We start from the raw sequence: 13,073 nt of genomic DNA, 5'->3' as shown, positions 1-13,073 counted from the left end.
CACCCCCTTATCTGTTTCCCAAGGCAAAGTGCTGCCTTGTCCTGGGGAAAGACAGGAGGTTCCTGTTCCCAGCACCCGGCACTGGTGCCCCTGGGACCTCACACGGCTGCTGGTACCCCCCTGGGCCCCTCCCCGCCAGCTTTGAGCTATCCCCGGCAGCTTTTGAACGGGCCCTGACACCCCCCACCCCCCCCCCACAGCTCCGTCCCGAGCCCACAAGATTGAATCCCGAGGAGCAGGGCCCCCGGCGACACTTCCCGAACCCTTTCCCTCCCTGTGTGACACGGCCCTCCCCCAAGCCTCCCCCGACCCTGCACCCTTCTGTAGGGGGGTGGGGGGGAGGGCGTGCAGCCTGTCGATATTTGGGGCACCAACCATCTGCCTGCGGGCGCCAGGGGTCACGGAGAGGCTGAGACGCTTCCAGGAACTGCAGCTGCGAGCACGTGGGGCTGACCGTAAAGGGGAGGAAAGAGAGAAGGAGAGAGAGAGAGGGAGAGAGGGAGAGAGAGAGAGAGGGAGAGAGGGAGAGGGAGAGGGAGAAGCCCCAAATTCCCCCCCACCCCCCCCCCGACTCCCTCCTTGCGGCCCCAGCATTGTCCATTGTGTCTTGGATTCTCGGGAAGAAGCGAGGCCGGTTGTACGCGGCGATGCGGGTCCGAGTTAATAATAAATGGGAGGAAGGAGCGAGGGTGTTCAATATTTAAGTGTTTCAGAGCCTTCGCCCTGCGCCTGCTTCCTGCCCGGGCCGGTCCAGCGAGCCAGAGGGAAGCCCGGCCTCTGCGTGTCCTCCCGGCTCTGTGGCCGTCTCCATCCGGGGGGGCAGGACTGGTGGGGGGAGAAGGTTTGGGGAAGGTTTCCTGGTGCCACGCCTGGGGGGAGCCGGGTGGGGGCTGGGGGGGTCCCGTCGGCACCGCCCTGTCCGGCTTCTAGGGACGGAGCCCCCTGCTTCATTTCGTTTCATTTCTTTTGGGGGCCACACCCGGCGATGCTCAGGGACTTCCTGACAGTGCTCGGGGGACCCTGCATGGCCCCGGGGATCGAGCCAGCAGGGGCCCTCCCCGCCATGCCACCGCCCCGGCCCCCCGAGCCCCCCGCTTTAACAGAAGCGCAGTGCCTCGACGCCGAGGCCTCCACGGCCAAGCCCGCCTCCCAGCTCCGCGCCGGCATCAAAGTTGCCTGCAGTGCAGGACTTGGCGAATCAATTCCTTTCCTCTTCTTGACACACATTATATAAAAGGCAGAGCAGTCCTTGGGGGGGAAGGGGGAGAAAACATTTGGCCCCAAGACATAATAAAATCATGCTTAAGGATGCAGCAAACTTTAAAGTCTCTTAGTTAAAGGAAATCAATACTTTTATGATGAAATATTAATAATACTTAAAAAAAAATAAGTCAAAACTACAAATGCAGACCCGCGGGCGAGTCTCCATCAAGCCCGCTAGCTCCGCTCTGTCAGGCACGGATGGGGAGGGGGTGGGGCAGGCTGGTCAAGGGAGCCCCTCCAGCTGTGCACAGCCCCCCGCCTGCACTTTCCCACCAGGGAGCACCCCTGTTGTTAGATGAATCGAAGTATGTGTGCATGCACATGCAACACACATGTACACACATGACATGCATAAACATGTGGTACATGCAAAAAGCACATGCATAAACATAGCACTTTCATGAGCACACAGCACATACAGCACACATAGACACAGCACATACATAAACATGTCACACAAACATAACATAGCACACAAACATAACACAGGTAGCACAGTATATTCATGAGCAACATGTGCCTCAGCATAGCACACATGGCACACACAACACATGTAAACATCTCCCACCAGCACACAGAGCACACATGCACCCACAGAGCACTACACACACTTACATGCGCACACACACGCAGCACACTTCCACAGCCCTTCGAGTGCACACAGGTAAACACAACACTTACATGCGCACATGCAGTGCATGCATGCACACACGCAAACAGCACACTTCCATAGCACACTTGCATCACATGCGTGCAGCACACAGACCGCACGGGGCGCCACGGAGGGAAGGCCCTAGCCAGGGTCCAGCCGGCCGTTGCTCCGGGCCGGGTCCTTCCAGAGAGCCCCTGATACTGGTGCTCCGGCCGTTTCTCTGTTCCCCGTCACCCCGTGGGCTGGCAAAGACAGATGCTGGAAAAGGGAGGATGGTCGCGTGGTCTTGGGCTGGCACCCGGGGCGGGAGGCTGACGAGCCGGGGGCCACCCCCAGAATCCCGTCCTGGTCCCCACTTGCACGTCCAGCTGTTCCGGAAGGCTCTGTCCTTCCTCCCTGCCGGCAGGATTCCGCTCCTGGCCAGAGTTTCCCGGGGCTCCCCCTCGGGCCAGGAGGGTCGGACCCCTTGTGAGCTGGGGGTCTAACCACGCCCCTCTCGCTTCTCCTTCCCCAGAGGGGCAGCGGGAGCCGGGGCTGCTGGCCGCGCTCGTGCTCGGGCTGCGAGACTGGTGCCTCTCGCTGTGGTCGCTCGCGTCCCAACGGTAAAGCGGGCGGGCGCGGGCAGGGGCCGGGCCCCAGAGCCAGCCTGTGACCCGCGACGCCGGGGGGCAGGGCCCGGGGAGGGCCGCCCCTGAACGCCCCTCTCTCCTTCCCGGCAGGTTTGCAGAGCTAGTGCTCAGAATCCGAGTGGGTTCGGCCAAGAAGGAGCACCTGATAGGCTGAGAGGCTGCAAGTTCCCCCCTATTTTTATACTCCAGTGTATGACCCCCTTTAACACAATCAGAAATAAAAGTCTTGAAGCATTTGGCGGTGCAGCTAGTTAGTGGCTGAGGGGCGGGCGGCGGGGGCCAGAGGAGCCGAAACACCCGTTTCCCAGGCTTACCTGTGGGCGCCTCCTGGCTCTGCACGAGGCCGGGGCGGCGGGGGGGGGGAGGCGCCCCGGGGTGGGGTGCGGGTCAGCGGGTGCTCGGTGCAGGGAGCCGACATTCTCCATCACTCAGGCCTCAGCGACGAGTGTGGGGGCTGCAGGGGACCCCCCACCCGGTTCCTGCAGCCCTGCCCTCCACCCCCCCCCCCGCCCTGGGGCCTCTGTCGCCTCCAGCCCCTCCCGTGCTCCCCTGACTCTGGTGTGGCCGTCCCCTCCTGGGGCTCGGGTCTCAGGCAGCCTCTGAGGGGGGGGGACCAGAAGGTTGCGGGTCCTGTGCCTGTCCTGCTCAGCCGCCCTCCCCGGCCCCCTGGCAGAAGCCCGAGAGCAGCCGAGGCCCACGCTGGGTGGGCTTCAGTTTTGTGTGTGAGGTCGCAAGGCCAATTGACATTTTATTTTTCCTGTTTCACAGCATCAGGGACTGTGGATGCTGCAGCCTGCAGGCCAGTGGCCGCCCAGGTCCTCCCTGCCAGGCGGCCACCCTGGTCCTGTGCAGGGCAGGACTGGACGGAGCGTCTCTGGGTGGGTGGGTGGGTGGGTGCGGGTCGTGGAGGAGAGAGGCCCGGCCCCGGCCCTGGCCCCACCTTCTGTCTCCTCCTCCCTCCAGCTCGCTCCCGGTCCAGGAGGCACGTCCCAGGCCACGCACTACGGCCCAGCGTGACCTGGGGATGCGTGCGCAGCCCCTGGCCGGGCACAGGGGCCCCTGGCTCCTCTGCTTCTCGTGAAGGAGCAACATTGTAGCAAAGTGAAGGAGCAACATTGTAGCAAAGTTGAGCATAGCTGGAATAGCACAGCAGGGAGTGCGTTTGCTTTGCACACACCGACCCAAGTTCGATTCCCATCATCCCATAGGGTCCCCCGAGCACCGCCAAGGAGTAATTCCTGAGTGTGGAGCCAGGAGGAACCCCTGTGCATCGCTGGGTGTGACCCAAAAAGCAAAAAACAAGCATAGCTGCCCGGGGTCTAGGGGCGGGGTGGGGGGCAGCACAGGCCGTGTCCCGCAGCCCTGCCCAGCCCTCTGTGCGTCCCTGGCTCCCCTGGCTGACAGGGCCGGGTTTGAGTGTCCACTCCTGACCCATGGGCCATTCGCTCAGAGCCCGGGTCGCTGTCCCACAGGAGGAAGAGGTGGGGGCCTGTGCAGCCCCCTCCTTGCTTCATGACGAGGCCCAGAGCCCCACAGGGACCCCCCCCTCCGAGTTTGCCGCCCGTGGGCACCACAGGGTTTGTTCCCGTGGCCACGCCCAGCATAGACTTGGGTGCGAGGGGAGAGGGCCTCATGGCGCTGTGCCGTGACACTGCCTCTCGGGAGACAGACGGACGGACGGACGGATGGACAAGTGGACGGACGCCGTCATGGGGCAGGAGCCTTGAGTGTGAATGAATCGGTGGGCAGCAGCGACGTCCAGGGCCGCGGGGACACTCGTGCTTGGCATCTGAGCTCCCGAGAGGCACCAAGCCGAGATGAGCGTCCTCTCTGCTCCCTCCTGGGGTGCTCGGGGGCTCAGTACTCCCCCCTCTCTGGCGTTTGGGCGAGGGGGTGTTTGTGGTGGGGGCGCCGTGCCCTGGAAGCGGGTCTGTGGGAGCAGTGGCCTCGCTCGGCCCCCGGGGTTGGGACCACGGCGGGCACGGTCCTGTCCCAGGGTCTCCCCAGAGGGCTCAGGTGCGAGACACGGACGGTCCCCGTCCAGGCCCCGAGGAGCCGCAGGGCCGGGCACACGCCAGCCCCCGTCTGCCCTGGCGGCTTCCGGCCAGGCCCCCTCTGGCCCCGAGAACGCCGGCACCTTCGGGACGCAGGCGTGTGTGGGGAGGGCCGGCAGCACCCGGCGGGGGGCAGCTGCCTTGCACGCGGCTAGCCCCAGCTCCATCCCCGCGGCCCCGAGTGGGTCCCCGGAGCTGCTGCGAGAGACCCCTGCGCAGCGTGGGGTGCACGGCCCAGAGACCAGGCACTCTGGGCAGCTCCGGGCCCCCCACTTTGACCCCCGCGCCCCCCCTTTCCCCCACAGGGACCCGAGGCCGGGAGCGGGTGGGGCCTTCCCAGGTGCAGCTGGGCTCCAGGCCCCCGGGCCGCCCCCACCCCCACCCCCACTCACGCGCCCCCTCGCCCCCAGGCTTCGCCGTGGCCCAGTGCCTAAACCAGCAGAGCGTCTCCACGTCGCCGCCGTCCGCCAGCGGGAGCCCCGGCAGCAGCGGGACCACCAGCCACTGTGACTCCGGCGGCCCCAGCTCATCGTCCACCCCCTCGGCCACCCAGAGCCCCTCAGGTACTGGCCGCAGGGCACAGTGGGGGAGGGAGGCACGGGGGTGCAGTGTGGTCCAGCTCCTGGCACGGGCCGGCCCTCCCACCGTGGTGGAGCCAAGTACCCCCCCCACGGCCCCCTGATCACCCCATCTCAGGCCCCCCCAGCGCGGCTGACCGAAGTCTCACTCTCCCCACAGTGACCGGCCACTGACCACTGTCGGCGTCTACACTGGGCAGCAGCCTCTGTGGCCCCGGGGGGGTGACTTGGGGTGACCGGGGTGCCCCTGCCTCCCCCCCCCACAGGCCGGGCCCATGAGCCACATCCTGACCCCCCGCCCCACACCCGGAGCTTACACGAGTGCCACGACCCTGTGAGCGGGGGAGGCTGGGGTGGGCCTGGGGGCGTCCTGAGGAGCCACCACACACACGCACACACACACACACACACACACACACACACCCTAGAACCCTTCCCAGGAGGCAGGTGACCCCAAGTGACACGCCCCAGCGTGTGGCCCCTGCTTCCGAGTCCTGACTTGATCCAGCCCAGCCTGGGGTCCGTCCCCCAGGGCAACAGGCCAGGGGAGCCCGTGCTGGGGGCACGAGGGGCCTGGGGGGCAGAGGTGGGGGACGCCCACACCTCTCTCTCCAGCGAAGGGTCGACCCAGCCTGGCTGGGGGTCCTCAGGGCACCCCCTGCGCCCCCTCTGCCACCCTCAGACCCCGCCACTCAGACCTGGCTCTTTCCCTGGGCCCTGCCCTGGGTGACCCCCGCCCCTGGCTGTGTCTGAGCCCCCCCCCCGGCGGGCGAGCTCAGAGCCAGGCTGTGTCGTGTGCCCGCGTGCCCGTGCTCTGCCGCCTGGTCTCGTCTCTGTCTGTGTGCTGTGTGCCAGACGCCCTGTCCTCACCCCCGACGTGCCTGTGTCACCGAGTCACCCGAGAGGCGCGCCACCAGCCCCGTGTTTCTTTGCCTGAAGTGGAGCCGGCCCCGCCCTCCTCCCCCAATACCACCACAAGTGGCCAAAATAAATAAACAAATCAACAAAGACCCTCGTGATCCAAGCGGGCTGTGCGTGCACCCTGCCCCACCCCCGCCGAGGGCCTGAGGGTGACAGGGGCTGCAGCATGTTGGAGCCCCCATCCCTGTGCCCGCCTCCCCCACACCCTGCCACCAGTGTGTCCTCTGTCCCGGAGACACCGGGGCCGGGGCCTGGCAACTCCTGTCTAGCCCTGACTCCCAGGCCCTGTCCAGGGTCCTTCCCTCCCAGCCGGTCCCTGGCAGCTCTCAGAGGCTGGGGGCCGGGGGTGGACACCCGTGTTTTATGCAGTGACAGCCAAAGCCTGAGGCCAGTCTGCCTGTCGGATCTCTGTAGACACCAAAATATCTCACCTCGGCCAGAGGGTCCCTGTCGGGCCGTGAGCACAGGCATGAGTCCGAGCCCCTCCCCGCCCACCACTGCTGGTGGCCTTCCGCCCCCCCCCCAGGACCCTTGGGAAGCCACATGGGGGTCCCCACAGTCTCTGCAAGAGCAGAACTGGCTGCTTCCAGCACCTTCTGCGCCCCTCGTCAAGCCCCACCGGGTAGGGAGGGCTGGCAGAGGAGACAGGACCCCTCCCACCACTTCCCTGCTGGGCCTGCACCCAGCGGGTGGCCCAGGACCCCGTCACTGTGGGCAGGATGACCCCGGGGCCTTTGTCCCGAGGGCTGTGTAGACACCGCCATACCCCATCTGAGTTGCAGGCATCCCTGCTCGGGGGGCAGGGCCAGGTGGGTGGCTGGCTGAGAGGTCTCCCCCAGGGAGCGAGTCACCCCACTTCCCTCAGCTCTGCCCCACGTTTTGAAGTCTTTGGTGGCACATGGAGGCCCCAGAAGCTCCGCCATCACGGGGCCCAGGCATGTGCAGACCTGGGAGCCCCTCGCCCCCGCCGGCCCTGCCTCACCCAGCAGGCCCCCTCCCCAGTAGGGCTCAGACCCCCAGGGAGCACCACGGGTGCGGACGGGAGCACTGCCACGATCCCCACTCGGGGGGCCTCCCCAGCCCCCGAGCCGGGCTCCTCTTGGGCCTCCAAGGAGCACCGTGACCTCCCCTCGGCCCCAGCTCACCGGGACAGGGACGTGCCCAGGCGGCCTCTGCCCGCTCCCTGGTGGGCAGCAGCAGGGCTGGACTCACTGCCACCGGCGTGTGGTGCTTTGGAAAGGCGACAGCAGTGAGCTGGCCCAGGGCGCTTACGGAACCTGCCCCGTGGCTCCCGCGTGTGCGCCCATGAGGAAGCTCACACACTCGCACACACAGGCCCCCACACACTCATACATGTGTACACAGCTGCTCACACGCTCATACACGCATGCATGTGTACATGCTCATTCATGATCACACACACACACATGCACACAGGCTCATGCCCTCACACAGGCTCACACATGCCCCCTCCCCTGGCAGTGCCCAGCGCCCTCTTCTCCCTCCATGTGTAGACCCCAGCCGCTGGAGACCCCATGGGCAGGGGCTGTCAGGCATGGGGCCCTCTAGGCGTCGCCCCGCCCCTCTGGATCTCAGGCCCTGCCCCAACGGCTCTTGGCTCCGCCTGTCTAGCTCTCAGCCCCGCCCCTCAGGCTCTCGGCCCCGCCCCTCGGGCTCTCCACCCCGCCTCTCGGGCACTCAGCCCCGCCCCTTGGACTCTCAGCCCCGCCTCTCAGGCTCTCGGCTCCACCCCTCAGGCTCTCGGCTCCTCCCCTTGGGCTCTCATTCCCCACCTCTTTAGCTCTTGGGCTGCCCCTCTGGATCTCAGCCCTGATCCTCAAGCTCTCCGCCCCGCCCCTCTGGATCTCAGCCCCGCCCCTCGGGCTCTCCGCCCCGCCCCCAGGCTCTCGGCCCCGCCCCTCCGCGCTCCTCTCGCTCTGTGGTCTCTGACTGTCCTGTGCTTCCCTCTAGTCAGGAGTGGCAGGAAAGGACGCCGGCGCCTGTTCAGCCTGTCGGAGGCCGACAGCCACGGCGGCCACTGGGTTTAGTGCTTCGACCGCAGCCGCCAGCACCTCTGCAGCCTCTGTGCAGGCAGGTGGGGAGCCACGGGCGGGCCCCTCCCCCCCGCGCGCCCCGACGAGGCCCCCCGGGGCTGGCAGGAGGATTTGCGCTGAGTTTCCTTCTTTTCTTTTCTGTTCCCTCCTGACACCGCTCAGGTCCCAGAAGGGTTTAGGTTGGGCCCCAGCAAAGTGCTTACGAGGGGCCCTGGTGGGGCTGCCCGCAGCTCAGGGACCCCCGGCTCCGTGTTGTCTGTGCTTGGACGTCGCTTCCTCCGTGCTGTGCTCGCCTCCTGCAGCTCCCCTGCACCCTCCCCTCCTCTGTCTGCCCTCCGGAGCCGGACCCGCCCTCCACCAGCCCCGGTGTGGCCACAGGGACCCCCCTGGCTCTGTGTCCACGCAGGCGTCTCCCTACAGAGGCATCAGGAACTCCCCCTCCTCCGCCTCCATCCCGCACCTGAGCCACGGCTGCTCCCCACCTCCTGGACCTGGCGCAGGGCACGACCCCACCTGGCCAGAAGGTCTAGCAAGCGTGGCTGGGTCACGTGGCGGCCTGGGAGAACCCAGCAGAGCCCTGAACCTGTCACCCACGGTCAGGAAACAGCTCCAAGTTCAATGTGGGACAGTCGAGGGACAGAGATGAGACAGCGGGAAGGGCGTTTGCCTTGCACACCATCGGCCCGGATTCAGTCCCCAGCACCCCATAGAGTCCCCTGGAACCCCCAGGAGTAATTCCTGAGGGCAGAGCCAGGAGTAACCCCTGAGCATCGCCAGGTGCGCCCACCCCAAAAAAAAGAAAAAAGAAAACGTAATGGGACTGTTGGGTGGAGGGGTGAGGCAGCTTTTTTTCTTTTCCTATAAAAACTAGAGGCTACTTAAAGGGGCAGAGAGATAGCACAGCAGGTGGGGCGCTGCCTTGCCTGCAGCCGGCCCAGGGCTGATTGCTGGCACCCCAGATGGGCCCCCAGCACCGCCGGGAGTGGCCCCTGGCACAGAATCAGGAATCAGCCCTGAACACCACCAGGTGTGACCGAAAAACAAAGTGGAAAACCAAGCCGGCTTTGTGTGTCTAGCGCTGCTGAGTGATTAACTTTGTTTTAAATATGGGGGTAAATCACTCACCTCGAACGCAGCCAACCTGGGTTCATTCCCTGACACTCCACAGGGTCCCCCGGCCATCCCCCCAGGAGGGATCCCTGAACAAAGAGCCAGGAGTCAGCCCTGAGTCCCGCTGGGGTGTGCACCCCCCAAAAAAAATAATAACGTCCCCAGAAGCAGGTCCCAGGAACTGTTCCTCGGCTCCAGTTCTTCCTGCTCCTCGGAGCCTGGCTGGGTCCTTCTCCCGCCCCTCGTCCTGCCTGCCGCCGGCCTGCATTTCCAGCCTGCATTTTGCTCTTCCAGCTTTTTGTTCTGCATTCCCTTTGCGTTACCATTTTGTTTTGGCTTCTAACATTGGGGGGGAAAAAAAAAAACACACAAAAAGCAAGCTGGCTCTCCAGTGGTTCCAGAAGACACAGCAGCCTTCAGGATCCGGGCTCAGAACCTGACCCCCACCCCACCCCAACCCCGATACACTGAACTTGGCTTCCAGGTGAGAGGCCCTCCCCCTCCTCCCCGTGACCGGAAGTGGAAGCTCTAGGTGGTTTGTAGTGATTACACCTGTCCCCCATTCTGCTGGACCGACCCTGGGACGCATTGGGCGGGTTCTGTCCCCTGCCTCAGAGTTGGGGGGACACAGGTTCCAGTAGCCGCAGCCTCAGGCTCAGGTAACCCCCACTCACACACCCTCCGGACGCTGTGGGGACCCCCACCCTAGTGCTCCCGTGGGTGCTTATTGGAGCTGGAGATCAGCTGCATCCAAGGTTCTCTTTGGGTTTTGCAAGCTAAAGGTTCTGGAGGGTATTTCGTTAAATTCTCTCCTAAGACTGCGGGGGCAGGTTCCCTGGGGCCAGTGCAGATCCAGGGCCTCGCCTGGACCCCAGAACACAGCCAGGAGGCCTGGTCTTCATCCCGACCCACACCCGGGGGAAGCCGGGCCCCCTCTCAGCCCGGACACGCCCCCTAAGCCCTGCTGGGGACGAGCCTGAGCTCCCTCCAAGTTTCTCCGCTTGTCCCAGGGCAGGGTCCCTCCCGGTGCTGCCCCCAGACCCAGGGCAGGCGTCTGACCCAGCTTCCCACCCCCCCCCAGATCAGGAGGAAGTGGACGGGTATGTGCACCCCCTCACACCCCGGGACCCGGGCCTGAGCCCCCGTCTCTGCTTCTCTCCCCCCCAGATGAAAGCACGACTCCAGACCAGCCCGCCCACCTCGCCGACCAGCTGCTGATTGTCCACGAGGGGGGAGCAGACGCCAGGCCCGGCCGGCCGCTGGCCCGGGGCTCCGAGGCCGAGCCCGCCCACCTGTCCCCCAGCCTCCTCCCCACCCAGCAGCCCACCATCTCGCTGCTCTGCGAGGACGCCCCCAACGCTCTCAGCGCCGAGTCGCCCACCCTCGTCCCGCCCGTGGACCCCCATCACCTGCGCACCCTCACCGGGGCCCCCCCACCGCCCCCCACGCCCACCGACCCCGGCACCACCAAGGCCCCTGGTGAGGAAGAGGCGGCCCCGGCCCCTGCAGAGCACTGAATGGCCGAGTCCGGGACCGGGGACCCCCACAGAGAAGGGTCCAGGCTGCTGACCCCAGCCGGAGATGCACAGGGCGCCAGCAGTTCTTCAACACCCCCTCACCGTGGCCCCCGCGTCACCGCGTCCCTCCTTCTCGTGCAACCTCAAAGCCCAGGAGTTGGGGCTCCCTCCACCTAGCCCCCCCCCAGTCTCCAGGGCCTCTGTCACTCCCGCGGGACACAGGCCGGGCGCGGACGGGCCTCTGGGAGCAGTGTCCTGTGGGGAAAGAACTTAACTAGCACAGCTGCGCCTGCAGTCAACTCGGGCTGGGCACAGCCGCTGGGAAGCGCGGACGCAGGCCAGCGAAGACGCCCGTCAGGGTCAGCAGAGTGGCCGGGGCGCTCCTGTCCCCCCTGGCCCTGGCCGCGCTCTCCGTCCCTCCGACGCGGCCCTTCCACCCCCCAGTGCCCTCTTGCCCTCTCCGAACTCGCTTGCACTGGCCCTGCCCACCCTGCCCCAGAGTCGCCTTCTGGACACCTGAGATGACTTTTGAAGCCAACGCGCGAAGGGGCCCTGGACCTTGTCAGGGGCCCCCTGGCCGGGAAAGGCTATTCCTTGGCCCTCACCCCACCCCTTCATTTCTCGCCTCCCTCTTCGTCCCCAGACTTTAACTGGGACTGGAAAGGCTCCGTCTCCGGTGGGCGCGACTGCAGCAACAAAAGCTCCGCCCCCGGTGGGCGTGGCCACTGGACCAAAGGCTCCTCCTCCCGTGGGCGTGGTTTTGGATATACTGATTGGCAGGTGCCATGCCCTGCCCCAGGCTAGGGGCAGCTCCGTGGGGCTGGAGCTGCAAACACACCAGCTGGTTCCCTTCACCATCCCCCCTTCCCCCCACCCCGCGCCGGACTGAACCCCAACTCTGCCCCAGCTCCAGCTCCCTGCCCAGGCACCCCGGCGGCCCCCTCCTCTCGCTGCACAGATCTGCAGGGTGCCGGGTGCACACACTGTCCTCGAGACCCCTCTACTCCCTAGCCGAGGGTCATCCGCCCTCCCTCAGGCCAGCCGTGCAGGCCGCAGCCCTCCAGGAACTCTACCCCCACGGCCTCAACTGCACAGACCCAGCTCGAAAAGGGGGGCAGGCCAGACACGTCAGCAGGCTCCCGGGGGGCCCGGGGGAGGGGCTGTCCCAGGCCGGGGCGTCCCACTGCCCCAGCAACCAGCACGCTACTGTCTCCCCCAGCACCCCTCAGGGCCCCCCAGAAGGAACGGGGGAACAGGACAGTACTGACTCCCACTCAGCCCAGTGCGGCCAGAGGGTCTGGGTTCGCAGGAGGCGGGCCTCTCTCTGCCCCCCTCTGGAGAAGGAGCACCCCCAACCCTAACTGCGGGGGGCTCAGCCAGTAGCTCCGGTCTTCCTGGGCCCCGTGAAGGAGAGCCGGCACCCCTCAGGGAGGAGGGGGCGGGCGGGCGGGGCCAAGGGCCGGGCTCGGGCAAAGCCACCAGCTCGCCACAGCCCCACCCCTGCAGCGCCGCGCACCTCTGGCCCTGGTGTCCACCCCACGCAGGGCTGAGCTGGCCCTGCCCCCGCCAGACCAGGACCCTCCAGTCCGGGGGCGCTGGAGTGGGCCCTTGGGGTCCCACTACAAGTTCAGGAGCTCCCGTCCCCAGGAGAAGCGGGGGGACCCCAGAGCCCCCACCCATGCGAAGGGAACGTTCTCCCCGACGCCCGGCGCCTCCGAGTCCCTGCAGTCTCCAGGCCCCCGGCAGGGGGGAGACAGCTCATACACTGGATTTTTTCTCTCCCTGCTCGGGACCGCCCCCCCGTTTCACCACCAGGCGCAGCCACGGCTCGCCGCCCCCTCCACGCAATAACCGAAGCCGTGGGCACCGCCACGCCTGCCCCAGCTGCACGGCGCGGTCCCCGGGCAGGGGCGTCCAGGAAGCCCCAGGCCCGGGCAGGTTCAGGGAATGACCCACGTGCCGTGGGTGCCGAGCACGAGGGCGGAAATGAAAAACGGCAACTTCCTTGCAAATCGGAACTTGGCAATAAAAAAGTTACCAGAAAGCAATGGGCTGTTCCTCGTGGGGCCGGGACCACGGGACCACTGCAGTCGGGGAGGGCCCCTTGGGCCAGGGGGCTCCCCATTTCCCGAGGTGGGCGGGGCGGGGGGAGGGCAGCAGGCGGGTCCCGCCCAGAGCGCCCGTCCCCCTCGGCCGGGTGCTGGCTCGGGCCTCCTCTGTTTGCACATCTCTGCCCCGGAGAACGCGGCCCCTGGAGGCGTGGGGCAGTGCCACAGAGCCGGGCGCTGCCGGGAG

General features: G+C 66.4%; 1 protein-coding gene across 4 annotated transcripts in view; it reads left to right on the top strand.

The window, feature by feature from the left end:
* Nucleotides 1-12,820, top strand: part of CLEC16A (C-type lectin domain containing 16A) — a 126,328-nt gene extending 113,508 nt beyond the window's left edge. Inside the window, exons 22-24 of one of the 4 annotated variants that reach the window (XM_055134572.1) lie at nucleotides 5,009-5,161; nucleotides 8,073-8,192; nucleotides 10,429-12,820. In XM_055134572.1, coding sequence (XP_054990547.1) covers nucleotides 5,009-5,161; nucleotides 8,073-8,192; nucleotides 10,429-10,778 — 623 coding nt within the window. In that variant the 3' untranslated portion in view covers nucleotides 10,779-12,820. Of the gene's footprint in view, nucleotides 1-5,008; nucleotides 5,162-8,068; nucleotides 8,193-10,428 lie in introns of all 4 variants that reach the window. The other 3 variants (XM_055134571.1, XM_055134570.1, XM_055134568.1) reach the window with 3 other exon arrangements.
* The last annotated feature ends 253 nt before the right edge of the window (nucleotides 12,821-13,073 follow it).

Source organism: Sorex araneus, chromosome 4, assembly GCF_027595985.1.
Source record: "Sorex araneus isolate mSorAra2 chromosome 4, mSorAra2.pri, whole genome shotgun sequence".
Classification (NCBI taxonomy): Eukaryota; Metazoa; Chordata; class Mammalia; order Eulipotyphla; family Soricidae; genus Sorex; species Sorex araneus.
The sequence above is the reverse complement of the archived record's forward strand: the minus strand, read 5'-3'. Positions and strand labels throughout refer to the sequence as shown.